The 25,704-nt window shown below is 35.0% G+C and overlaps 1 protein-coding gene across 2 annotated transcripts in view; it reads left to right on the forward strand.

The window, feature by feature from the left end:
• The window catches only part of ZC3H12C (zinc finger CCCH-type containing 12C), a 48,171-nt gene extending 22,467 nt beyond the window's left edge, over positions 1 to 25,704 (forward strand). For both annotated transcript variants that reach the window (XM_026675105.2, XM_026675106.2), the window contains exons 2-6: positions 1,987 to 2,739; positions 14,251 to 14,390; positions 18,785 to 19,019; positions 20,863 to 20,969; positions 21,697 to 25,704. In XM_026675105.2, the coding sequence (XP_026530890.1) occupies positions 2,054 to 2,739; positions 14,251 to 14,390; positions 18,785 to 19,019; positions 20,863 to 20,969; positions 21,697 to 23,096 (2,568 nt within the window). In that variant the 5' untranslated portion in view covers positions 1,987 to 2,053 and the 3' untranslated portion in view covers positions 23,097 to 25,704. The remainder of the gene's footprint in view (positions 1 to 1,986; positions 2,740 to 14,250; positions 14,391 to 18,784; positions 19,020 to 20,862; positions 20,970 to 21,696) is intronic.

Raw genomic sequence — 25,704 nt, forward strand, 5'->3', positions numbered from 1 at the left:
CCATTGTAGTGGATGTCCACATAATGCTTGCGATTAGAATGTAAGCATTTTTGCAAGAATGTTCTCTTAGCAAATACCATCCACTCTGGCTTAGTTTATAGTCAGTGTGCACGTGTTTAACTCATAACTGGAATTTCTTCTCATGATATTTCGTTAGAAGTGGCCAATTTTGTAAATTTGATTTATTTATAGTTTTCACATTAAATACATGTATTCTTTAGCTAAAATAATTTCTAAAGTAAGCTTCTTTTTTTACAGCTCTAAATTGCATTCTGATTACATCTGTGTTGTATGACAGTGTGTAAGTGGAGACCAGTCTTATCAAAATCCAATTGAAATTGATGGTTGCTGCTTCAAGAAAATAAATATTTCAGTACAAGGCTGTACCCGCATGATGCATGCACTTGGAGAGTGGTCCATTACCTCAATGTATTAACTATTAACTACTGCAATACAGGAGTCAATTTGAACTTTTAAGTTCAGTTTAAAAGTGTTGCCTGTTAAATAATTTCCTTCAATCAGAGCAGCTTGCAGGGTTTATGGAACAATGATGTCGGAGCTTCCAGATTCATTTGGCAGCTGCATTGTTCTCCAAGGGTATACCAGATGCACTTAAGTCCCCTTCTTTTTTTATAGGCTTTGTTCATACCAAATTATTCCTGCACTCTGCTAGCATTCATGATAGCTTGTTAAAGGAGTACATCCTAGCAACGGAAAGCTAGTTGCTAAGCAACATAGTTTTCCATCTCTTTTTCTTTTTCCAAGGTACATTTTGATTGTAGTTTATGAAGGCCGCCAAAGTGTTGGGTTTACACTGTATTCTTTTATACTGTTGTAATTTATCAGCAGCAATGGACTTGAGTGAATTGCAGCAGTTAGAAAATCATCATGTTGTTTAGTTTTACTCTCTGAATTAATTATGTATTTGCCCTATAGCATTGTTTGAATGAACCAAAAGGTTATGTTAATAAACTTAAGCCCTTTTCTGTCTTCATTGTCAACACTGATATTATTGTAGCCCAGCAGCCTTGAAATAAAATGGAGTAGTTAAAGAAAACAAGCCAACTTTCTGTAAAGAGACTAAAATGGGCTATGCGATCCAGTTAAGTTTTATAGTAATATACATTACAAATATTTGAAATTAATTTTTAATAGCTGGGCAAAGAAAAGGAAAATATTGGAGAAAAATAGATCAGTGAGAATAAATTATGAACTTTTGACCATCTTTACTGATAATTACACAATTTCCCTACCTGATGAACAATTCAGACAGTTTAAATTTCTAACATTACACATTAAAGATACCAATATTTCCAGACTGAACAGTTCAAGCTGAAAAATTAAAACTTGCTGTTACTCTGGGGCTTCAGGAAAACCATGTATTTTGAAGTATGATATTACAAGTAATCTAGGACTAATTTTTAAATGTTTTTTGAGAGGGGGGACAAAAATCATTTATTTTGTCCCCCTGGCCCCCATCCACAGATTTAGGCTTCTGAGGATATTCTATGCCAAACAGATGGCTGTTGTCATTAGATGTGATAATGTTGGACACCTGTTGAGGGGAAAAGGAGTGCCTGAAATAGGTCTTTCTATTTTCACTCCCAATCCAGTAATCTGTATTATTCTCAGTTCCCTCCATCCTTTTATGCTAGATATAACCATTTTGCCTATATGCAGTATTGTTTTATGTATATGGAAAATAATTTAGAAAAATTGGAGGGGCTTCCTTTGTGCTTGCTGCTACTTATAGTTTAGAGGAAATGTTTCTTTCTTCTTTTGTAGACATTCAGTCTCATAAATTGCTTGAATACATATTCATTTCAGAAGCTTCTCAAAGTCATATTTGCATGCAGGGCATGTCAGGCATTTCATAATGAGGTGACCAAAAGAAAATTTAGATCCAATATTAAAAAGGAAAAAAATAAATGAAAATTGCAAAGTACATTTTAAAAATTAGTTTTAACTTTATTCTTTCTTTTTTAGGACGGCGGGATACTTTGTACACAGAAAAACCAACAAAGTGGAGTCAACCACATGCAGCAGCAGCTTCATGGGCTTGAAGGATCATTTGAAGCATGACCTTGGGCACCTCTATGAGGATACACCAGAGACTCAAATAAGTGCAATAGCACCTTGGTCAATGATACAAAAACCAACCATGGATAAAATTAATTCTAGAAAGGGGGATCCTAAGAAAGAACTGTCTGAAGAAATGGGAACCTTCAGTCGTGATTCTGAGAAAAATACAAATTCTGATAATGAATTGGGAAAAGCAACTAAAATTAGAACAGAACCATTCTCCTTATCTAAGGATCACAGACAGACGTATCCCTCTTTAGAACCACATATACTAAAGCGCAATGAAATTTTACAAGACATTAAGTTAGAGGAAGTTCAGATAGGAACTAAAGAAATTAAAAAGCCTCCTGATATGGTGAAAGAATATCAAACCAAACTTGACTTTGCACTTAAGTTAGGTTACTCAGAAGAGCAAGTTCAACTTGTGCTAAATAAACTTGGTACTGATGCTTTAATCAATGATATATTGGGGGAACTGGTCAAACTTGGAAATAAAACTGAGGCAGATCAGAGTGTAAGTTCTATTAACCCTAGTGTAATGCGAGAAGCATCTTCCGTTGACTCTCAAAGATCTGACTCTCCTCTTCAGGAAGATGTGCTTGTGGATGGTGACAACCTGAGGCCAATAGTTATTGATGGCAGCAATGTGGCAATGAGGTATGTACAGTGTTGTTTTTATATACTGTTTTATTTTATGCACACAATTGTGTTTATGGCTCATTGAAACAGGTTTCTACCACTGAATGGCGCAAGCCAATATTTACTTGGGTAAAAGGTATTTGAAGACTTCTTTTGAGAATTCAGCATTCTGAGAGCAGTACTGTAGAAACATGTTGTACATGTTGCATAGCACTCTGATCCAGAGTGTTAAGGGCACGCAAATATCCACAAGCAGCACCCACTAGACAGGTATTTCTTGTGGGAGAAAAGGATATGCAGCATTTTTAATCCACCCACAAATGCTTCCAAAGTTGCAGTTTGTTTGTTTTTTCACCCACACTGTATTTTAATGTGGTGCTGGTAAACTAGGTATTCTGTACTGAACATTCTGACCGATTTATTTTACTGATTTAGGGAAGCGCAAACTAATTTATATATTGGGGGAAATGATTGCTTACAGAGAATACAGGTTTATATTTTATAGCATTGTCATTTTAACCTGTAGTCCATTGGTCCATTTCAAACATGCAAAATCTAAATTATTTAAAACAAACTCTATTTGAGCTTTTAAAAAACCCACATTTTTTTTTCATAGTCAACTCAGGGTGTCAAACAGCTCAGTCTTCCTTTCTCCTCCTATTTTTCCTATAGCAACACCCCTGTGAAGTGAGTTGGGTTGAAAGAATATGGCTGCTCAAAGTTACCCAGCTGGTTTTTCATGCCTAAATTGGGACCAGAACTCACAGTCTAATGATTTCTGGGCCAGCATCTTAAAACCATAATTGTTTGTTTATATGCACTTCTAGTTTTGATGGGGCAGCTGATCCCAGACAAGGAGCAGACTTTATCTCAGTGTGTCTACATGGGATTCTTCCAAACAATAGTTAATTACAGTCAGAAGACCCACATTAAAATACTGCCTTTGCATCTTTGGTTTTTGAATTAGTAATCTATATTCTTCTGAAAAACCTAGCCATAATGTTTTAAACAAAAAGAATTTAATTAAAATTTTAACTATTTATGCCTTGGTCATCTCCAGTTTGAATTATTGCAACTTGCTCTACAAAGCTGTTTTTGAAAATTACCCAGAATGTTCAACCAGTCTGGACATCCTTCAATTAACTGCTAATTGACTTCCAGATACACTTTAAGATGATAGTTATCACCTTAAAAGCCTTATTTAAAGGGACCTTCTGTAAGCAGTTGAGCGTTCTCAGTCATAGCTCACACTTCTTTGGAAAACTATAGTTTACCTCCCAAGATCAGATCAACTCCTAGTTCTTGAGCTTTAAGAGAAACATGAAAGTTTGGTTTGTATTTTTTTTTAAAAGTCCTTAGAGTAGATCTACAACTTGGAGACCTCATCATTCTTTGCCATTTTTACTTTTGTTTTTTACTATTTGCTATAAAATAGTATTGTTTTACTGTTTTATTCTTTACGTAAGAATGGAATACAAGTGGGTCAGAGAACTCTAGATTCTGGGTGACATATAAACCCAGTAAATACAATAAATACATAGCTGAATACATTATAGGGAACTATATAGCAAGCAAGACCATTGTAGTCAATGTTTATACCTGAACAAAGTGAGATAAGCAACTTGATTCACCAGCTTTGGAAACTAATAGGGTAAAAAATAATGCTTCAAAGCAAATTTGACAACTACAGTACATTGTAAAATATCATGAACATTGGATAATGATAAGCTAGTTAGAAGATAGCCCCTATTTACAAAAAAAAACCTCTTGCACTAAAACAAAAAATTAGATCAGCAATCTGATCACTATCAAGTCAGAAAGCTATACAAACTGATGGAATACCTACTGATATATGACAAGCAGCAGAAAATGAATCAGTCAATTTTTGAGCCAATATATGCCAGCAAATCTGGAGAACGCCCAGTGCCACTAGATTGGAAAAGATCAACCTGCATTCTAATATCAAATAAAAGAGATTTAAAGAGTATGCAAATTGGCATCCTTAATAATCCTTAATTTCACATGCTAGTAAAATAATGCTTAGAATCATCCAATACAAATTAAAGCCATATATGGAAAAGGAGATGCTAGATATTCAAGTTGGCTTTAGAAAAAGCTGAGAAAGATAAGACATTGTTGATAACATGCTGCATAATTGAAAAGTCCAAAGAATATCAAAAATAAATCAGTATATGCTTCAATGATTATTGATTGTGTCAAGATGTAGAAAAATGGGAAACCCAGAATATGTTATCCTTAGTACAATATGTAAGCCATAGTACAGACAGCACATGATGAAATAAAGTAGCACTAAGTTGGCAAAGGAATGAGACAAAGCTGTACACACTCCACTTTTTTATTCAACTTATGTGCCAAAATATATATTAAGGCAAGATTAATTGGAAGAAGATGAGAGTGATTTAGAATTGGACAAAGAAGCTTCCATAACTTGTACTATGCCAAAAACAGTATTCTGATAGTGAAAATTGCAAAGGATCTACAGACTTCTAGAGATAAAGGTCAAGGAACACAGTGGAAAAATATAATCTAAAATAAGAAGATCAACTGATGACAACTAGTACAACAACCATTGTTAGAACTGACAGTGAAACTATTGAAGTGGAACATAACTTCTATGTTTTAGGATCAATTATAAAGGAACAAGAAGTCAAATATGCCTAAGATTAGTATTTGGTAGACAAGTAATAAACGTTTTTGAAAAGATATTCAGATACCATGACATATATATTTACAAACATCAGACTTGTACATGTGATACATCATGAAAGTAAAAGTTGGGGTGAAAAACCTGAATAGAAAGATATTGACACTTTTGAACTTTGGTTTTGGAGAAGGCTTCCGAGAATGCCATAGATAACCACAAAAATAAATCAAGTGGATCGCTGAGCAATTAGCCCAGAGTTCTCACTCAGGACACAAATGACTAGGTTCCATTATCATACTTAAGATCCTTTATGTAAAGACCTAGCTCTCTGGAGAAAATTCTGATACTGTGAAAAGTGGAAGAAACAAAGAATAGGAAGACCAGAAACAAGGTAGATGGACTTGTTATAGTGACACTAGGTACACTATTAGAAGACATAAAGGACCAGTGTAAAAATTGATTGCCACGTAGCAAATTTATTTGGCTGCTATGAGTCAACCTCAACTTGATCGCATATAATCAATCAGTAGAGCTACAATAAGATGCTTCCTTAACCAGCCCACCTCCATGATAGGATCAAAATGTTAAATGGGCTTCCTATACCAAAGTTCCTGTCATCTAATTCTTGTAATGCTGTTTTAAATGTTATATTATTTTAGGTTGAATCGTTCAGCAAATATGTATGATAATGTATTATCTTGTTAAAACTCCTATCAGTAGACAATGATCAGTAAATATAATTGAAATTTAAAATAAATAATGAAATAAACCAAACTTTCCCCTCAAATGGAATATACAACAAATATAATACCAATCGTGGACTGCAAACTTTTAACATTTGAAAAAACTTTCAAGTTTGAAATGGACTGTGTCAATCATTCTGGAAGCATTTTGAGTTTGAAAATACCTCTCTGTCCAGTTCAAAGCACTTCATTCCAAGCTTGAAACATTTCCAGAATAGTTGAACCTGTGTGCAGAACAACTGTTGCAAACTCTAGAAGTAGAAAATGAAAAGAAACTAATCCAAACCAAACATTCTTCCAACTAAAGTAATGTTTATTGCTGTAGTGCAAACAAAGTAAATAATTTGCATTTGAAATATGTAATTATCTCTATTGTGTCTGTGCATGCCTTAATGACATGCCTAGCTTAACAATCTAGTATACATTTATTTACAGAGCTTCCTTGAAGTTCCTTAACTCCCCTCCTTTAGCCACAGATTGCTTAATTTAATCACATTTGTTAACGCCTTCTCTAGACAACTTCACTTTACTTAATTTTTCTAAGCCAAGCCTTTTTTACAAGGTTTTGAGAAAGAGAAGAAAAGGCAAAATCCCCTCTTTTTCCAAGCATCTTTTAGACGTCCAATGTCTCTCCTTTTTTCCATTCTCCAACTCTTGTAGCAGCTACTCTACTTACTAATCTGTATTCCCAGTTCTCCTTGTTCCTGCTGAAGCATCAGTTGCACATTCCTTCTTTTTCTAGTAACCTCTTCTTTCTTCCAATGGCTGGGATCACTTTGATAGGTAATAATACTCCATTCCATACAGCATCCCCAAGGCACAAAATTCAACTCTTTAGCTTAATAAATCTGCCACTTACAAATCTTGTTCTAGGAGGCAGATGTGCCTGCCCATAGGTATCGTAATTAAAATGCCTTTTAGTATATTTCTCATGCATCTGGCAAGAAAACAATAATGCAACCTTGATACAATCTCAAGCAGTGTCTCAGTCATGGCAGCTCAGTTCGAGCAGATCAAAATGCAGTACTTTAAAGTAAACTCTTTGTATCTTTCCCAACCCGAAACCAGGAATTGCGAGGATAGTAATACTGTAAACCAATCTGAGCATTACTATTACAACATTTTTTGTGGGGAGGATTTGCTCTGGAAATCTTAAGTTTTGTATCTGCATTTTTCCCCCTAAGAGATTTTAGGATCTGGGGACTTGAAGTACACAATAAGGACATTCTGTCTAAAGCGTAGCATTAAGATTACGCTTTTAAATAATGTTATGTAGGAGGAATTTTTTAAAATCTACCTTGTATCTCATTTTCTTGGAACAGCAAACATTTGTCCTGTAATGATCCTGCAAGGATAAAAGGTTTAGCTTGAAATCATTTTGCAGATAATTGGATGAACACTATATGCTGTACTTTAATGGAATAAAACTTTCTTCTCACTGGTTTTCTAGCTGCCTATTTGCAAGAATCTAATGTTGACAACTTAATACACTATGTATCTACATGGATAGTTTTTCCAGTAAAAACAAATACTAATGCTTTTATTCAAGTGACGAGTTTTAGAGCATCTTTAAATGCCATTGTATGGTTTAAAATCTGATTCTTTAAAAAGATTTATTTTCTGAATTGAGAATTAATTGAAATTGAAAAGAATTGCCAATATTCTTATTCCCTTTGTAAAAGGAGAAAAATGGAGCTCAGGCTCCCTGCAATAAGCCAAACACCACTTTCTTGGGACCAGGAAGGTGATAGTTGGCTAGACAACTTGGCCTCAGTCCGATATTAGTGAATGGTGAGTCAATATGTAAGAAAGTGGAGCTCCTGTGAGATGTATTAAAAGACCTGACATGCCTAACAGGACCACCTGATTAGGTGAGGGAAGCATTGCTGTAGAGAAGCACAGAGATGACCTCGACGAAGAAATGTGACTGTTGGTAACACATGATTTTAGTTTGGGAAAGGAAGATACCATTAGAAAGAAACTTAAATTGGCTCCACTTTCACTCTGTTTGGTGTACAAGGAAGGGAGGGAACTTGTCCAATATTGGAGTCCAAATTAAAGTGAATCCAATCAACTTAGTTTGGAAAGAATAATAAAAATTGCTTATAGCAGATGCACCAACTGCTCTGGATAAGAAGAGACATATTTGCTGAAGCGAAAGACGGCTTTCAGATAGGTCCCTGAAAAATTTGATTAGATATTCTGTAATTGAGAAATAGAACTTTGCTTCTGTTTAACCTAGATACTTCCTAAGACATAAAGACTGCACTTGAAGGAATTCTGTTGGAATTACATGGACAAACCTATATGGTTTAATATAAATCAGAAATATGGTAATTTTCTGTTGCTGCCATGTGATGCTTTGGAGAGTCCCATTTTTGTCTGAGGAAGATGAGATTGAACAAGGGCTGTCAGAAAAATTAAAATAAACTAGCAATCAAATATCTTTTGGAAAGCAATTACGAAGATTTGATGTTGTGCCATAAAGTTTCTTTCAAAAAACAAACATTGAGAATGTGGATACTCAATGAGTTTTCTTTGAAGTAGCCTAGGTCAGTTTTTAATGGGCCTCTAAAAATAATTGTGCTTTGCTTATAGGGGAGTTATGAATGATTTCTTGAGGTAGAGGGGGGGACTTTATTTCAATCAATGAGCATTAAATCGTAAAACAAAAAGTATAGTAGGATGTGAGAGCCTGTTTGGTTAAGGAATCAGGTTAGAAACTAGGTGATTGTGAGTTCTAGTCCTGCCTTAGGCAAAGTCAGCTGAGTGACCTTGTTGTAGTATAACACAGAATTATCCGCATTCAATCCATAAAATCCATAATATTAATCCAAATTACAGACTGAAAAGAAATCTATCACCTTAATATAGTAAAACTAATGTTTATACTAGAGATCCATTTTGGTACAGTTAAGGCACCAGGCTAAAAGCCAGGAGATTTGAGTTCCAATTCTGTTTGAAACCAACTGGACAACTTCAAACCAGTCACATTCTGCCAGCTCCAGGAAGAAGACAAATGCAAATCATTTCTGCAGATATTGCCAAGAAAAAGTGCAGAGATTTGCCAGGCAGTTGCCAGGAGTAAAGACTGACTAAAAGGTGTGCAAACAGACATGTTTATATTAAAAATACTAACAATAGACGACTTTGCAACAATTACAACCAACTAATAAAGTAAAATTCAGAATAATAAAATAATAGATATAAAATACTATGGTTCTATACTCTTCTAAATATAATAGACTGTATCAATACTGGCAGACAATAAACAGAGATAAAATAGATTTTGATCGCCTGGATAATTTGCTGTTATGGGTGTTAAATTAAGAACTGGAACCAAATATCCTGATAAAAGAAGTAGCATAGAACAGACTCGTGTGGTCCTTGGATTCCCGAGGATTCCCCAAGGCTGCCTCAGGAATTCTCAAAATTAAAACTATTCGGAAGCCTATTTTGAAATGTAACACAGTATGAAAATCCCGTCGAACAGGAGAACTCACAGCGAATGCATCAACTTTAATTGTTAATTTGGTAAATATCAATAAATATGGTCAACATGTAGTCCTTAGCATATGGTCAGTATTGGAGCCAGAATTTCCATTGCTAAGCAAGGACGTTAAGAAAATTGCACCTGATTTTATGACCTTTTTTTTGGCCATGTTTATTAAGTGAATGATGCCGTTCTTAAGCGAATTCAGATTTCCCCATTGACTTTGCTTGTTGGTAGCTGGCTGCGAAGATTGCAAATGGTGATTACATGACCCTTAGGATGGTACAACCCTGAGGTGGTATTTAGTAGGTTCTGACCAGTTCTGGAGAACCGGTAGAGGAAATTTTGAGTCGTTTGGAGAACCCGCAAATGCCACCTCTGACTGGCCCCGCCCCCATCTATTCTCTGCCTCCCGAGTCGCAGCTGATTGGCTGGGTCTTCTTTGGTTACCCTGCACAAGAGAACGGAGCTGGAAATCAGGTTAGTGGGGTGGGGAGGGAATGGAGATTTTGCAGTAACATTCCCCCAGGAGTGGGGAGGGAATGGGGATTTTACAGTATCCTTCCCCTGCCACACCCACCAAGCCACACCCACAGAACGGGTAGTAAAAATGTTTGAATCCCACCACTGGTACAGCCATCCTAAATAGATGTTGGTTGCCAAGCATCCAAATTTTGATCATATGACTGTGCAAATGCTATGATGGTAATGTGTGGATTGGTTGTAAGTCACTTTTTTCAGTGCCATTGTAACTTGGAATGATTTCAAGTTAAGGACTTACACATATACAAACAAAAGTTCTTTTGGGGTCCTCCATAATTTTTCATAGTGGAAAGGAATCCTGAGGGAACAAAGTTTTAAGAAACACTGGTATAGAAGAAAGTGAGCAGTGGTTTCAATGTGACCACTTCCACATGGAGAAAGCTGTTCATTACAGAATTTTCTTTTTATCAAGACAACTGGGTAGGCAAAACATTAAATCGTGCCAATATATCCTATCCTAGCTGAGATATTGGAGCTTAGCTATCATGTAGGGTGACATGATAGCAGCGTTCCAATATCTCAGGGGTGCCACAAAGAAGAGGGAATCAAGCTATTCTCCAAAGCACCTGAGGGCAGGACAAGGAGCAATGGGTGGAAACTCATCAAGGAGACAAGCAATCTAGAACTAAGGAGAAATATCCTGACTGAACAATTAATCAATGGAACAACTTGCTTCCAGAAATTGTAAATGCTCCGACAATGGAAGTTTTTTAGAAGAGATTGGAAAACCATTTGTCTAAAATGGTATAGGGCAGGGGTCTTCAAACTGGGCAAGTTTAAGACTTGTGGACTTCAATTCCCAGAATTCCTGAGCTAACATGACTGGAGGAGGAATTCTGGGAGTTGAAGTCCACAAGTCTTAAACTTGCCAAGTTTGAAGACCCTTGGTATAGGGTTTCCTGCCTAAGCAGAGGGTTGGACTAGAAGACCTCGAAGGTCCCTTCCAACTCTATTATTCTATTCTAGCTAGCTAGGCTTAAGTTAATGGATTGAACATCTCAGATATATCTGTTGGCACACTGGACTGAGCTTCCTGATTTTCTATATCTATTATTCTCTGTTTTATCTTGATCATAACCTAGGATAACTCCAGAAGATTATCAAAATGGTTCAACTTATGTGAGACCTAGCCTTTCCATTTGCTGAGAAATTTGTCAGAAGAAATAAGGGGGAATCAAACCACTAACATAGAAGACTGTTTTTTTTACCAATTACCAGTAGCAGTAATTTATTATAATTTGCTAGAATAGATCCATCCACATCTTACATAATAGTAGCATGTATCTATCTGTGCAGCTTCTTTAGAGCTCAGTAGGCCTTTCACCAAATGGTCCTATTGTGAAATGGCCATTTAAGCCAAATTGAACCTATTTCAGAATCCATTTTACGAGCAGCACGAATGCCCAAGTGTGTTATATTCCCTGATATTCTTAAATGGAGAACAGCTGGAAAGTTATCATTATCAGGATATACAACAATTGTACATTTTAGCAGATGTGAGACCAGGATCCTTGATAATGCAACCTATTATTTCATGGAGGGCTGTGTACCAGCCAAATGTGTATACACTGCTGGCTAACTTGTATCCAATGTGTTGTTCAGTCTAAACTGTTCAAATATTGCATAGTAGTCTTTGTAGGCTTGCAATATGGCCTTCCAACTGATGCAGTGGTAGGGGATGCAATGTTATAAAATCAGGGGGGGGGGGAGCTATGAAATTTCATATGCTTATTAAATCTAATGCTTACATTACAGTCCCCTGATACTATCATATGAGCAATTGGCTACAGCCCATGGAAATGATATGAATGATTTTTTAAAATCTATATGCAGCTTCATTAATCAATGAATGAGTGCATAAGGGAATGTACTGTATTTACATGAATTAATAACAAAGTTATTAAAATGTAATAATACTGACATTGCATATTTCCAAAGGGGAGAATTCTAATATTTTTAATGCTAAAGAAACAAATACCCATACAATCTTTCTTCATTTCCTGGGAGAGCATATAGAGGTAATGATTTGTGTTCCTATAAAAAAAGGGGGGTTTCTTCATTATTCCATGTCTCCTATGAAAAAATAATATATCCATTAATTTGGAAAGGCAAAATCATTTAACTTGGCAGTTCAAGTACTAACATTTCAAAATCAATCAAATTATAAGGGAAGGGGATTCATTATTTTACACTCTTCCTGAGTTTATTAATTCCTAAATTAAGGAATTATCTGTATCTGTAATTGAGATACTAAGTGCAGAAAATGTGAATAAAACACTAACAATTAAAGCAGCCTGCAGTGCAACCACTAAATGCAGAGGTGAGCAGCTTATCAAGTTTATTGAATATTTCAATCCTTGGGATGATAGTAGCTTGCTCTTGAACCAAGGTCAAGATTGTTGAAAAATTGGAGGATAGCAATTGTAAATTAGGATGCCTATCATTCATATCCTGAACTTCAGATTTTAATACATATCCAGTATAGACATTAGAAATATATGCAGTATAATCAAGTCCAGTTACTGAAGACTGGTGCTCTTCAAAACTTGAACCTAAGTGAACTATTCCTTTTTCTTTTCTATTTTGTTGTATGCTCTCTATTGAGTTCAAATATATAAGAAGGAGGGTTAAAATACCACAGTGTTTGCATCCAGTTGTAGAGGTGGGCAAAACTAATTTGGTCAATGATTCAATGCAATTTGTATGGTTTGCATTGTACATATCAATTTCTCTTTCATTCTGCTCACCTCCTGGTAAAGCTGCAAAGGAGTCAATTAAATCTGCTTCCAACTTTTTTGTAATCTTACAACCAGTTGTTACTTGGGAATGTTTGTTTTTAGAGCTCAAGGACACTGTTGGGACATTGTTCCCAGGATACTTTGCAGTTTTCCTTTTTGAATTTACAGTGGTAACACTTTGGTGGTATGGTGTAACCAAAACTGAAATATCTTTTTTCTTCACAAAGTACCTGTTTTGGAAAGATTCTTCTGTTGTCGGTAGTGTCAAGCCTTCCCAGTTTTGAACATATAATAATAACCTTGTTGGAGTTGTCATCAATAAAAAGCAAGGTGCAGTGAGTTTTAGTCTTTGGTTTCAGTTGTGTTGAAATTCCCCTTCTGACCCTCTTCTCTAAGCAGTGCAGTTGCTGATTAATGGCAGCTAATGAAATAACTCTGAAAATCTGATTCTTCATGACGAATGGAAGTAATATTGAATGTACTTGGAACAACTCTTCTATCTTTTGTCATTTTTTCCAAGTTCCTGTAGTATGAGAGTGTTGATAAATATCCAACTATAAAGTTAAGAATTATTTTATACAACTATGGGTAAGAAAATTACAGATTAAAAAGAGCTGGCTATTTAGAAAATAAACCAAGGAGCAGTTATATGTATTTTCTCCGCACCATGTTACTTTCTCTGTTTTTTTTAGGTATATTTCAGCCATGAATGATAAACTGAAACCCTTGTACTTCTGTCCTTTATGCAACAGTTATAATCATAACTATACTTTGTTGGAAGCTCTTGTTTGAAATGCTATTAATTGTTATGAAATAAATAGTTATGGTCCAGTTTTTATATGAGAGATAAATGTGTTTTGTTTTCAAACATCAAAGTCATGTGGTTTTGATTTATTTGCCTGCCATATTTTACTTTTTGCTAAGTAGCTTATTATTTTGATCTAGCTATCAAGAGAAGTGTTGCACATAAATTGAACTGAAATTAAATACTTACCCATATTGGTCAAAAAATATTGAAATGTGTGAAATGTACTCTTAATACTTAAACATAACTGATTTGGAGGAACACTTGTCAAAGTAATGTCAAATAGTAATTTATATATAAAAATATTTTCTATTTTTATAGGCATTTTTAATTGAAAAGTTGAGTTGCTAAATTAAGCTTCTTATATATAGGCAATTTATTATTTTATGAGAGTTTTTAAATGCCACACTTAGCTTTTGTTAATTACTTTTGGAGTGCTTTGTGCTCATGAGGGCAAAATGCAAGTATATTCCTTTCATACATATATGAAAGAGTGGTAGTTACAGTAATGTAGATTAGTAATTTTAGGACATCTGTTTCAGCCATGGAAACAAAGAAGTCTTCTCTTGTCGTGGGATAAAACTGGCCGTGGACTGGTTTTTGGAAAGAGGACACAAAGATGTCACAGTGTTTGTACCAGCATGGAGAAAAGAACAGTCTCGACCAGATGCACTCATTACAGGTATATTTAATCAAAATATTTTAGAACATGGAATAACAGGGCTGTATAAGAGATCTTCTAATCCAACCTCCTGCTCAAGCAAGAGACCTTATACCATTCTAGACAAATGGTTGTCCAATCTCTTCTTCTTTTTTTTTTTTTTTTTGAAAGTTTTATTTGGGTTTTCACAAAAACAAAATACAAATAAAACATCTTTTTTGAAAATAGCATGGTCCCAGGGTATCACTTCTTCATACAGACACCAAACTCAATTTCATGCTCATTTTTATATTCTATTCCATATCTTATTACCGTTTTATATTTTCTTCATAGTTTTTCCCCTCTTTTAATTTTCTCAACTTTATTTTAATTATCTCATCTCAATCAAATCATTATATTTATACTTTTGTTTGTCCTGTTTCAATTTCATTATTATCTTTTCTTATTAAACAATTTTTTCCCTGTAGTTACCAACTGGAGTACGACACCTTTATATCTTTTAATTTTATCAATTCAAACTCTTATTTAAGCTTCAATGTCTACCTTTAAGATTATAGCATTCAATATAATACATAACTTCCAATCGAATTCTGCTTGGTACATTCTTAAAATACACACTATATTCTTAAAAAGAAAAAATTATATATATATATATATATATATATATATATATATATATATATATATATATATATGTAAATAAAACACACATTCCATTCCAATTCAATTCTATCATTAATATTCATTAAAATCTTAACATCTTTAACATTTCTTTTCAGTTAAATATCATACTTCCTTGGGAACACTTATAAACTTTCCATAGTTAATTCTTTTTTTCCATATTTCTCACTTATACTTTTATAAATCATTACTAATAATTAAAAATGTTCCCATTTAATTCTCTCAATCATTTTAATTCATTTATTTATTACCAAACATTCAACTACATTACAGTAAATATTTTATCCATCATTTTAATCATATTTTCTAAAATTATTTCTGTTTATAATATAACAATGCTATCTTATGTACCTTTGCAGAATCCCTTTTGCAATTAAATTTTCACCCATTATCTCTAAACAAGCTTATGGTTACAATCCTTATATCTTTTCCCTGTTTCTCCATTTCTTGTTTCTGTCTTTTATAACTTCTTTTCCTTGCCTTCTTCCCCCTCTTCTTCCCCCTCCCCTTTTTACCCCCTCGTCTCTCTACTTCTAACTCTCTCATCTGTAATCCCCTCTTCTGTTGCTTTCTAATATTATACTTATCTTTCAAATTATTATTATTCTTTTTGGTTGTTTTTTCTAGTCTTAAACCTTTCACTCTCTTTCCCTCCTTTTCTCCCCCCCCCCCACTTAAAATTATTTGATCATTAAAGATGGGTTCTTCTTTGTCCCAATCTTCTTGTTCTGCAAGCGTTTCTTGTTGTTTCTCATAGTTCCAGATCTCCATTTCTAAGAATTGAAATACGAAGCCAAAAGAACCTCTCGCTTCTTGTACATCTTCTTTCTATTTTTTAAGTTCCATTTTCAGTTCTTCTAAGAGTGATACCATTTTAAAGACTTTTAAACAACCACCCGGTTAATTTTAGTCATCCAGATGCAAAAACCAAAAATCACCAAGTAATCCAAATAATCCAAGGCTGTTTCTTTCTGCTTCTTTTTTCCACTTTCTCTTCCTGGGGTTCTATTATTTTGTTACCAAGTTTCAATTAAAATGTATCTTTGAGGAATCTTGTTGAAATTTCACTGTAAGTTCCTTTTAGTTACAGTTCCATTCCTTAGTTCCAGGCAGTCTCCTCCATTTTTCCAGATCCTGCCCTTTTATTCTTTTTTTTTTCTCCTTTCCTGCTTTTAAAAACTTTTAAATATCCAGAAATCTTTATTATCCCTTTGACTTTTATTTTCAGCTTAGATGCCTATTAATGTCAAAGTGGATTTTTTTCAATTTCTTGCTTAAGTCTCTTAGCTGTCAGTATAAGGAAGGGAAGAAAAAAAACCTAATCCTTTCCTTCTCTCTCTCCTTCGCAGCTTCAAAATCTTCTTTGGGAACAATGTTATTAAATTTAAATTCCAGGGTACCTTATTTGTTGCTTTTGCTGTTTGATCCGGTCAACCAAAACTTTCTCCTGCACATTCTTTTCCGGTCGAGTTCTTCTTTGTGGTGGCCATTTCTGACCACCGCTACAACCGCCTTCGGGAAAGGGAGTAATGGCCAGCTGGGGAGGAGAGATGTGGCTCTCCTCAACCCTGCAGGCAGTCTCCCCCTTCTTCACCACCTCTACGGGGTGGCTTAGCCCCGAAACCAGCCGGCTCAGGGTGCTCCAGCGGCGAGCACGGATCGAAGCCTCACAGAGACGAGGCTTCGGTCTGTCGCCGAAGAAGCTCAAACCGGAAGCCAGTCGTCCAATCTCTTCTTGAAAACTTCCAGTAACCAAACACTCACAATTTCTGAATTCAAGTCATTCCATTGATTAATTGTTCTCACTGTCAGGAAATTTCTCTTTAGTTCTACATTTATCTCTGTTTAATCATATTCTACTTGTTATTTCTTGTCTTGTCTCCAGGTACTTTGGTGCTCACTTCAGTACTATTTCATTTTCATGCATAAGTCTAAGCACTTTTGGATGCACCTAAAATACACATTTAGCATAATATATTAGTTCTCAAAATGCATATATTTAATACATGTTGATGCAGTTGCATTTCAATATATGAAAAATGGAAACCCCGCAGGTGCTTGTATTACAATTTATACTCTGAAGTGCTGTTTTTAGATCAATTTAAATCAGAATTTGCAAATTCCTGATGCCTCTCTAAATAATATGTAGTGGATAGTATGTGTTCTGTTGTGAGGAAGGAATGTGATATGGGACTGAGAACTGGGTATGTATGTCAGGAGAGATATAGAAATAAATTGAGTGTAATGTGACTGGAGCACTTAATAATGTATAATAAAACAAGGAAATAAAAAAATGGATGTTGAATATGAATACAAAAGTGAGCAACAGATGGAAAAGTGGTTTAGCCATAAAGAAAGAATGAGTAAGAATTGAATCCCAAAAGAAATATGAAGGAACGTGCATTGATTAAGAAGAAGGGGAAAATTGAAAAGGTTTTCATTGGGTTAAATTGATGAAAAATGGTGGCTAATCAAGGCAGTCTTTAAGCAAGTTTTACCTGTATGAAATATTTCATCATTTGCCCATAGGATGCCTGTGATCATATTAATTATTTTGAATGTCTGCATTCAATATCTTTTATTGCTTGATACCTTATTTTCATATATTAATAACACCTATGTCTTAGAGACGTTTGATCTAAGATTTGTTACTACATATCAGATCTATTGCCCTAACTTTTTATTGAAGTTTTATAAATGAAAGGGTCTCTTAGAGGTTAATCTTGTATTAAATGAAAAAATTGGATTCAGAGCTGATGCTTACTCTGTAACTTGTCACCCATCTATTAATATTCTGAGCAGGAAAAACGTTTAGCTAGACAATATTTGATTAAAGTATGTGGCTTGATGACTTAATTTGTGTTATTGTATGTCATAAATATATTGAGATGTTGCTTGTAACCGACTGGGGAAAGATTTGTATTCTCAAATAAATGTGAAATATAATTAAATGTTATAAAAGCTGTTACAGTTTTGGACAAAAATAAATATTTGAGTATGTTTCTGTAGATTCCAAAACCTATCAGCGACTATTTCATTATTAAGAAAGCCCCTTTTTCTAAACCATGAACTAGTAACTGTGAATGTATTTCAGCTTGCATCATCTCAAATTGACTTATGAGGCTATAAGTCTGTAATATCAGTTAATATTCAAATAGTTTACAATATATTGGAAACTTTTTTTTTCCAGTCTTGGTTTCTAAGGGCTGATCAAGAATTTGCCTTTTACTATGCCTTCGGTTGGATATACCTTTAGGACAAACTGCTCAAATTATAATGTTTACAGATATTGGAAATGTAATATAGCATAACTATGTGTTTAATAACCAAACATATATTTAACGTATAGAAAACATAATATTCCATTCTTTTAATTTAGTACAGATCTTAACTGCAGATTATTGGAATTAAATGTTGTAACATCTGATTCTAAGCACAATTGCTGAGGTCATGAGTAAAGGCAGCTTACATTTTTTTTGTGTTGCTGAATTGTAACTATCTTCTTCTGTTAGAATAACATTTGCTTTTATTAAGCCAAGTCATCTGAATCTGTCATTCTGTGTGTATGTGTGTGTGTGTGTAAGTTGTAGGCAGGCAAACAAGTAAGCAGGTAGGTACGTGCATTTGTGCACGTGTGTGTTTTAAAGATTTAAGAGGGTAGAGCTAGGTAAGCTGAAATTAAGTGAATTTCAGTGTTCTGCTTTGTGTTTCCTGTTTCAATTTCAATATTCTAGATCAAGAAATATTGCGTAAATTAGAAAAAGAGAAAATCCTGGTGTTCACCCCATCACGGCGAGTTCAAGGGAGAAGGGTGGTATGCTATGACGACAGATTCATAGTGAAGTTGGCTTTTGAGTCAGATGGCATAATTGTATCTAATGATAACTACAGGGATCTAGCTAATGAAAAGCCAGAATGGAAGAAATTTATTGATGAGCGCCTCCTGATGTATTCATTTGTCAATGACAAGTAAGTTATAATTTTTAATTGTCTATGTCTAAAAAAAATGGCTCTCAACAAGATTTGGGATATGCTCATTTTATCAATTACTTCAGTCTTTCATGTGGTTCTGTGCTCCTCTGATGGCCAGATCTTTGCTATCTCTGGACAGAGTAATTTTGAAATAAAATCCATGTCCTAGGAATCCCATGAAGTACTTGTTATATATTTTTCTTTTCCTGTTTTGAGACAGACAGTTTGATTCTATGCTACTATGTGCAAACCAGTATCTGGTATATGAGTTGAAATAACTTCCCCCTCCAAATCTCCAGAAATAACTAAAATCAGGCATAAAGTCAGTGTCTTATGGATAAATACTCCAGCCCACAAATTGTTGCTATTTGTGTTCTGTTGGAAAACTAGGTAGATATTTTTAAACAGCTGATTACCCTGATTTGCAATAGACTATACATTCCTAATATTGATTCATGATGATACACTGTGCCTAGATTTATATATGTCAGCTGAATTTGATGATTAAATATGTATCATTAGGACAAGAATGGGCTTCAACTTGGGGGAAGCCCAAATACAACTAAAAAAAGTTTTTCAGATATTGTAGTTTTAAACTTAGTTAGGACAAGTGTTTCTGAATTGCTCTGTTTCTGATCCAAAATCTTTTTGTGAAATTCTTCCTTTGATATTTAGCTTATTGGCTCCATAGCAGTTGAAAAGACATAGCCTTGTCATATGGAAAGTAATGTTTGTGCTCACATAAACACCTTGGTGATATGATGAGGGAAGAATTAGAAACACTTCCCAATCAGTGATAATTAAGTATTCTTAAAGTTTTCTCTGCAGTTGAGAAAGGTGACTATGAACTTTCTTTCACATTTACATTCATTGTCCCCAATCTGTGTTCCTGAATAGTGAGGACACTGAATTCATTGTGACCAGTTGACTTATTCTCATTATGCTATCTCCCATTCTTACTTAAACCCTTATTTAAACTTCATTTGAACCAGTCATTTTGTTTAAACCAGTCATTGTTTAGACCCTGAGGAGAAACAGAAGATTCCAGAGTTCTCCAGGATGTTTTGTTTTTGGAATGATAGATTTTATACTACCTACAATACATATATCTATGTACATAATGTGTGTGTACAAGCACGCAGAAAATTGTGTTTCGGTTCAGTAGTCCTCTACTTATGATCACAAATGGGACTAGAACTTCCATTGCTAAGCAATACAGTCATTAAGTGAATCATGCCCAACTTTCATTGCTGCAGTGATTAACTGAATCACCATCGTCATTAAGTGAATCCAACTTTCCCCCATTGTCTTTGCTTATTGGAATTCTCCTGTAGGAAGGTTGAAAATGTTGATCATATGACTCCAGGATGCTGCATCAGAAACATGCCTGTTGCCATGTACCCAAATTTTGATAACGTGACCTGAGGGACATTGTGAGGATCATAAGTGCACAGACTGGTCATAAATCACTTTATTCAGCACCATTGTAACTTTGGTTGTTAAATGAATGGTCATAAAGATGTATGTAAAGATATCCTTATCGAACAGCTGTGCTGGATATTATCTTAAATGAATGGAAATATGGATGTTAGAACTCCCATTTATCTGCAATGCAAATTGAGTAGATTGGTGTATAAATCAGGCCACTATCTGCATTACATGCAAATACATTGTTTTCATTATTTACTTTCTTAGCATCTCATAGGCAGTTGCATTTAAATTATCGTAGCTCAAAAAGGTAAATTTGATTTACTAGGCTTTTGTAGAAGCAGATTTAAAATAGATCTGAAATATGGCACAGCAAATGCATTGTTCCTTTCATTATTTTATTATTATTTAGATTCATGCCTCCAGACGATCCTCTCGGCCGACATGGCCCAAGTCTGGAGAACTTTCTGAGGAAGAAACCTGTTGTACCAGAACATAAGAAGCAACCCTGTCCATATGGTAATATTATTTAATTAAACATTAAATGTGTTTCTAAAAATGAAGCTTGGTTGTTTATTTGTCTCTCCATGAATGAAGTGAAATGTATCTATGTTGAAATTTTCATTATATAAGAAGTTTAATGAGGAAACCCTTTGTGTCCTCATTTCATCCCTCCTAAGTAGTGAATGGGGAAAAAAGATCTAGAACAGCAGAGATCCCACAAATGAGACTTCCCTATCTTCTCTATCAACCTCTCCCCCTCCAGTTAAACTTTGGATAACACAGCAGACAAATGTTTAGGTAAATAATCTTGGTTTCTCTATGGTTGTTCCCAATTGTATAATCTTGGTCTATATTCAAACAGTATGATAAGCCAGGGCTAATCACAGAATAGGTTAAGACAGGGGCATCAAACTCGCATCGTCACGGCGGCATCACAGGACTTTTTCCCCCTTCGCTAAACTGGGCGTGGGCGTGGTCAGCACATGACGCATCCGGCCCGTGGGCTGGGAGTTTGATAGCCCTGGGTTAAGGTGTTATGCAAACTCACTGTCCAATTACTGGTAATTTACTTAATTTCATTGCATAATAGTTAACAGTCCTTGTTGAATAAGTATGTATATTACTTTTTTAATATTGCTGAAGAATTATATTATTTATTATTTATTAATTATGTTATATTATTATATTATTTATATTATTATTTATATATTATGCTTACATCTTCAATTATAAATTCATATAGGGAAGAAATGCACTTATGGACATAAATGCAAATATTACCACCCAGAAAGAGGAAATCAACCTCAGAGGTCAGTAGCTGATGAACTTCGTGCCATGTCTAGGAACACAGCTGCCAAAGCTGCTGGTGAAGGAGTACTGGTGAAAAGCAACAGTGTTCCTTGTAGTACTAAGGCAGATAACACTACAGATCTCAAGCGAACTACTCCAAAGAGGCAATCGGATCCTAGCATAAGGACTCAAGTCTACCAAGACTTGGAAGAAAAGCTTCCCACCAAAAATAAATTGGGAACCAGGTCTGTACCTTCTTTAGTTAGTATACCAAGTTCTGCTGCTGCTGCAAAACCCCAAAGTACTGCACCTTTAACCAATGGCCTTCCACCTGGAGTTCATTTCCCACCTCAGGATCAAAGACCACAGGGACCATATTCTCCAGTTACAATGACAACCAAAAATCATGGAACGCCAATGCCTTATGAGCAGTATCCCAAATGTGATTCCCCTGTGGATGTAGGTTATTACTCTATGCTCAGTGCATATTCAAACCTCAGTATCTCTGGTCCCCGAAGTCCTGAAAGACGTTTCTCTTTGGACACCGACTACAAAATTAGTTCTGTGGCTTCTGATTGTAGTAGTGAAGGGAGTATGAGTTGCGGCAGTAGCGATTCCTACATGGGCTACAACGATCGATCCTATGTGAGTTCTCCAGACCCTCAGCTGGAAGAGAATCTAAAATGTCAACATCTGCATCTCCATAGCCATCTAAACTCACAGTCCTTCTTACAGAGTTACCATGATACACTAACCAGAGTGCAGAGTTATAGTCATGAAGAACCAAAGCATCATCCGAAGCCTCCAGCTCCATACATGGCCGTGCACCTTCAGCATCCAAACATGGGAAGCCATTCTACTTGTCCTATTGACTACCCTGCTTCTCAGAGTTCTCCGCATTCAAAAAGCATACCTCTGGGGAGAGCTCTTGCATCCACCAGACTGGACAGTGTATCTGACTCACGTTTGTATGATAATTCTCCATTGAGAAAAAGGAAAACATACTCCGCTCAAGATGGACTCGGTAGTTGGGATAGGCCAATCTATGGGATGGATACATATGGCTATCGTCAAACTTACTCTTTACCTAGCAATCCCAGCCCACCATGTTATGAGCAGTTTCCTTTCCAAAGCTTACCTGAGCAACCTGATCAGCCTTGGCAGATACCTTACTGTGGAATGCCTCAAGACCTTCCAAGGTACCAAGACAGTCGAGAGAAAGTCTACATCAACCTGTGCAACATTTTCCCGCCTGATCTGGTGAGGATTGTTATGAAAAGGAATCCTCACATGGCAGATGCTCAGCAGCTTGCCGCAGCCATTTTAGTGGAGAAGTCTCAGCTAGGTTATTGATGACATGATATTGATGATGCATCTTTATGGTGTCTATTAGTTCAGTTTCAGCTGTATCGCTGAGGGAGGTTTGCTACAATAGCATTTGTGATCTCCTTCTCAGCAAGGAGGTTATATAGTAATCCATATATGTGAAATACTGTGCCATGGAACCTGTATGTACAACCCCACACACTAGAAGTAACAGGATTTATTTTAAATACTCATTTTAAAAAAAATCATGGCTGGAATGTCTCTCCAGCTGAATATATTACAACTCTGATGTCTCAAGTAAGAATCCTTAGTGAATGTGGGTTTTATATGCAGCACTTTTTAATATTTGTTACGTATTTATTAAATTACTGGGTTATCTTTCAAGTGCAAAGCATTTTTTTTTTCAAAATAGCAGAAAACTGAAGAGGATTTTATGTGCTCAGCCAACTTTTTTTCAAGTCAAGCTTATTAGGATCTATTTTTTCATAATTAAATTATTTAATTTTATTGTGTGATTTTCTTTGTATATAATCATTATATTTATAGAAAACAAGAGTTTCACAGCACTGATTTTTTTTTAATGTATAAGTTACCAGTTTTTACATTGAAATGGGTAACAATATATTAGTACTTTATAGTATGGCACTTTTTAATTTGGCTATGGATTTAATTTATTTGTTGATTACTGTTAATTTTGGTGTAAGCAGAAGCAATCAGTAGGAGAGAAACCTGTTTTTATTAATTTATTATACAGATGAAAAATACTTTATGTGCAGGTTCTGAAATTATTGAGCTTATCCAGTTCCTGACTGTCACAAGTTTGACTACAAATATATCAATTTAGGCAGCAGTCTTGTGCAGCCAATGTACATTTCCATTAATCAGAAATGGCATTGAAAAGTGTATCTCTTGTTCCTTTACTTAATGCACAGGTATTTCATAAAATAACTGTTTTTAAAGAAACAAAATGTGTTCTCAATGCAATTTTTGTATATAAGATTGTGTATTTTCATGCTATTTATTGAGAAGGTTTTAACATTGTGTTCAGGATATGCAACATCTTAACTGCACTATAGTAATGGAAATTATAGATGAAAACAGCACATTCTTTTTGTGAAATACTGTATAGAATTAGTTTGTCTAGCCTGTTGCATTATTCTTGCCATGAACAACATAACTTTAGAAGTAGACACTGTCATCTCTTCTAGTATTAGTATGGGAGATTTCTGGTTTTAAGTTTTGAGTTTTTCTAGCTCTTGTAAAATGTAATTTTACATAAGTAGAGTAACAGTAGATCTCACAGTGCCTGATACCGTAAACATCGTGATTGACTGCTCATGTAGTTGAAGTCCCTTAAGAGCTTCACACTGTGATGATTCCCAAGTTTACATGATCATTGCTAGGTGGATGACTGCAACTTGAAGATGCTGTAGAACCAGAAAGTACCTACGCTGTTGATACAAATTGTATCTTTAACTATTAGAACTATTTAATTTATAGATCTAACTTTCTAAAAGAACATTGAATTGTGTGAAAATGATTTTAGACTTTGGGCAACATTTTATCTCTTATTTTTTTAAAAAAAATTATTTCAAACCTAAACTTTTTTTTTGTTTTAATACCCCCGTGATCATTTATCATAAAACTGAGTAAGATGATAGCTAAAAATAATGATAAAATGCTGCCTAAAAAGATGTCCAAGCACCTTTGAATACATTTTCGCTACTTATGCAACACCGTGTGTTGTAAGAAGTAGGACGTTGATACACAGTAAATGCTTCTGCAAAGCATTATACTTTTAGAGGTATCCAGTAATCTGAACCATGTTCAGCAACTTTAATTCAGGAATTACTCTTCTACATTGTTCACTATTGTATAATCAAAGAGGATATTGCTTCTGTTAGGTTCATCTTACATTTTGTCCATGTCTCCTGAAGAAAAACCTCTTTCAATATTTCTTTATCTTGTCCCCAACTTCCTTGCTTTTGCAGAATATATTTTATTGGAGAGATTGTACATTTTGCATGGGTATGCAGATCCTCTTTCATTTGATATAGAACTGACTGGTTGCAGAGGGCTTATTATTCACATGTAAGTTCAAAGACTTGATAACAAGTATGCATGCATCCTTAAAATATAACTGGTGAGGGCAAAATGCAGAAACATGACTTCTGGAATAGAAGCATTTTATATTTATTTTCAATTGATGTATAGGGAGTCATATTTAGATTGACTGCAGCATCCTTTCTTGAAAAAAGGATATGATTGTACATTGTGTGCTATAGTGTTAAAATGTGCAATTGCTGCACTTGTGTAATGCAGAATTTAAACACATTGAAAAGAAATGTGCTGGCTTAACTGAATTTGGGGCACACGGCAGCTCTGCTTTGATACTCATCTTCAGAGCTGATATGGTCTTCTCTAGTTACAATTAAAAGCAGGTTTCTCCCCCATGCCACACAAATGGCTCTGTTGTTTTTCCACTGAAATAACTTAATGTAACTGGCTCTACTGTGTACTGCATTTTACAGAAAGCGCCAGAGTGTGAAATAATCGATTTTCTGCCCTCGTTCTATCATTCTTCAATAGGAATACTTGGTTTGGGCTGTGTAATTTTGCCATTTTATAAACTGTT

The sequence above is a fragment of the Notechis scutatus genome, chromosome 5 (genome assembly GCF_049901735.1).
Source record: "Notechis scutatus isolate UNSWTSFEM ecotype Mainland chromosome 5, rNotScu1.2, whole genome shotgun sequence".
Lineage (NCBI taxonomy): Eukaryota > Metazoa > Chordata > Lepidosauria > Squamata > Elapidae > Notechis > Notechis scutatus.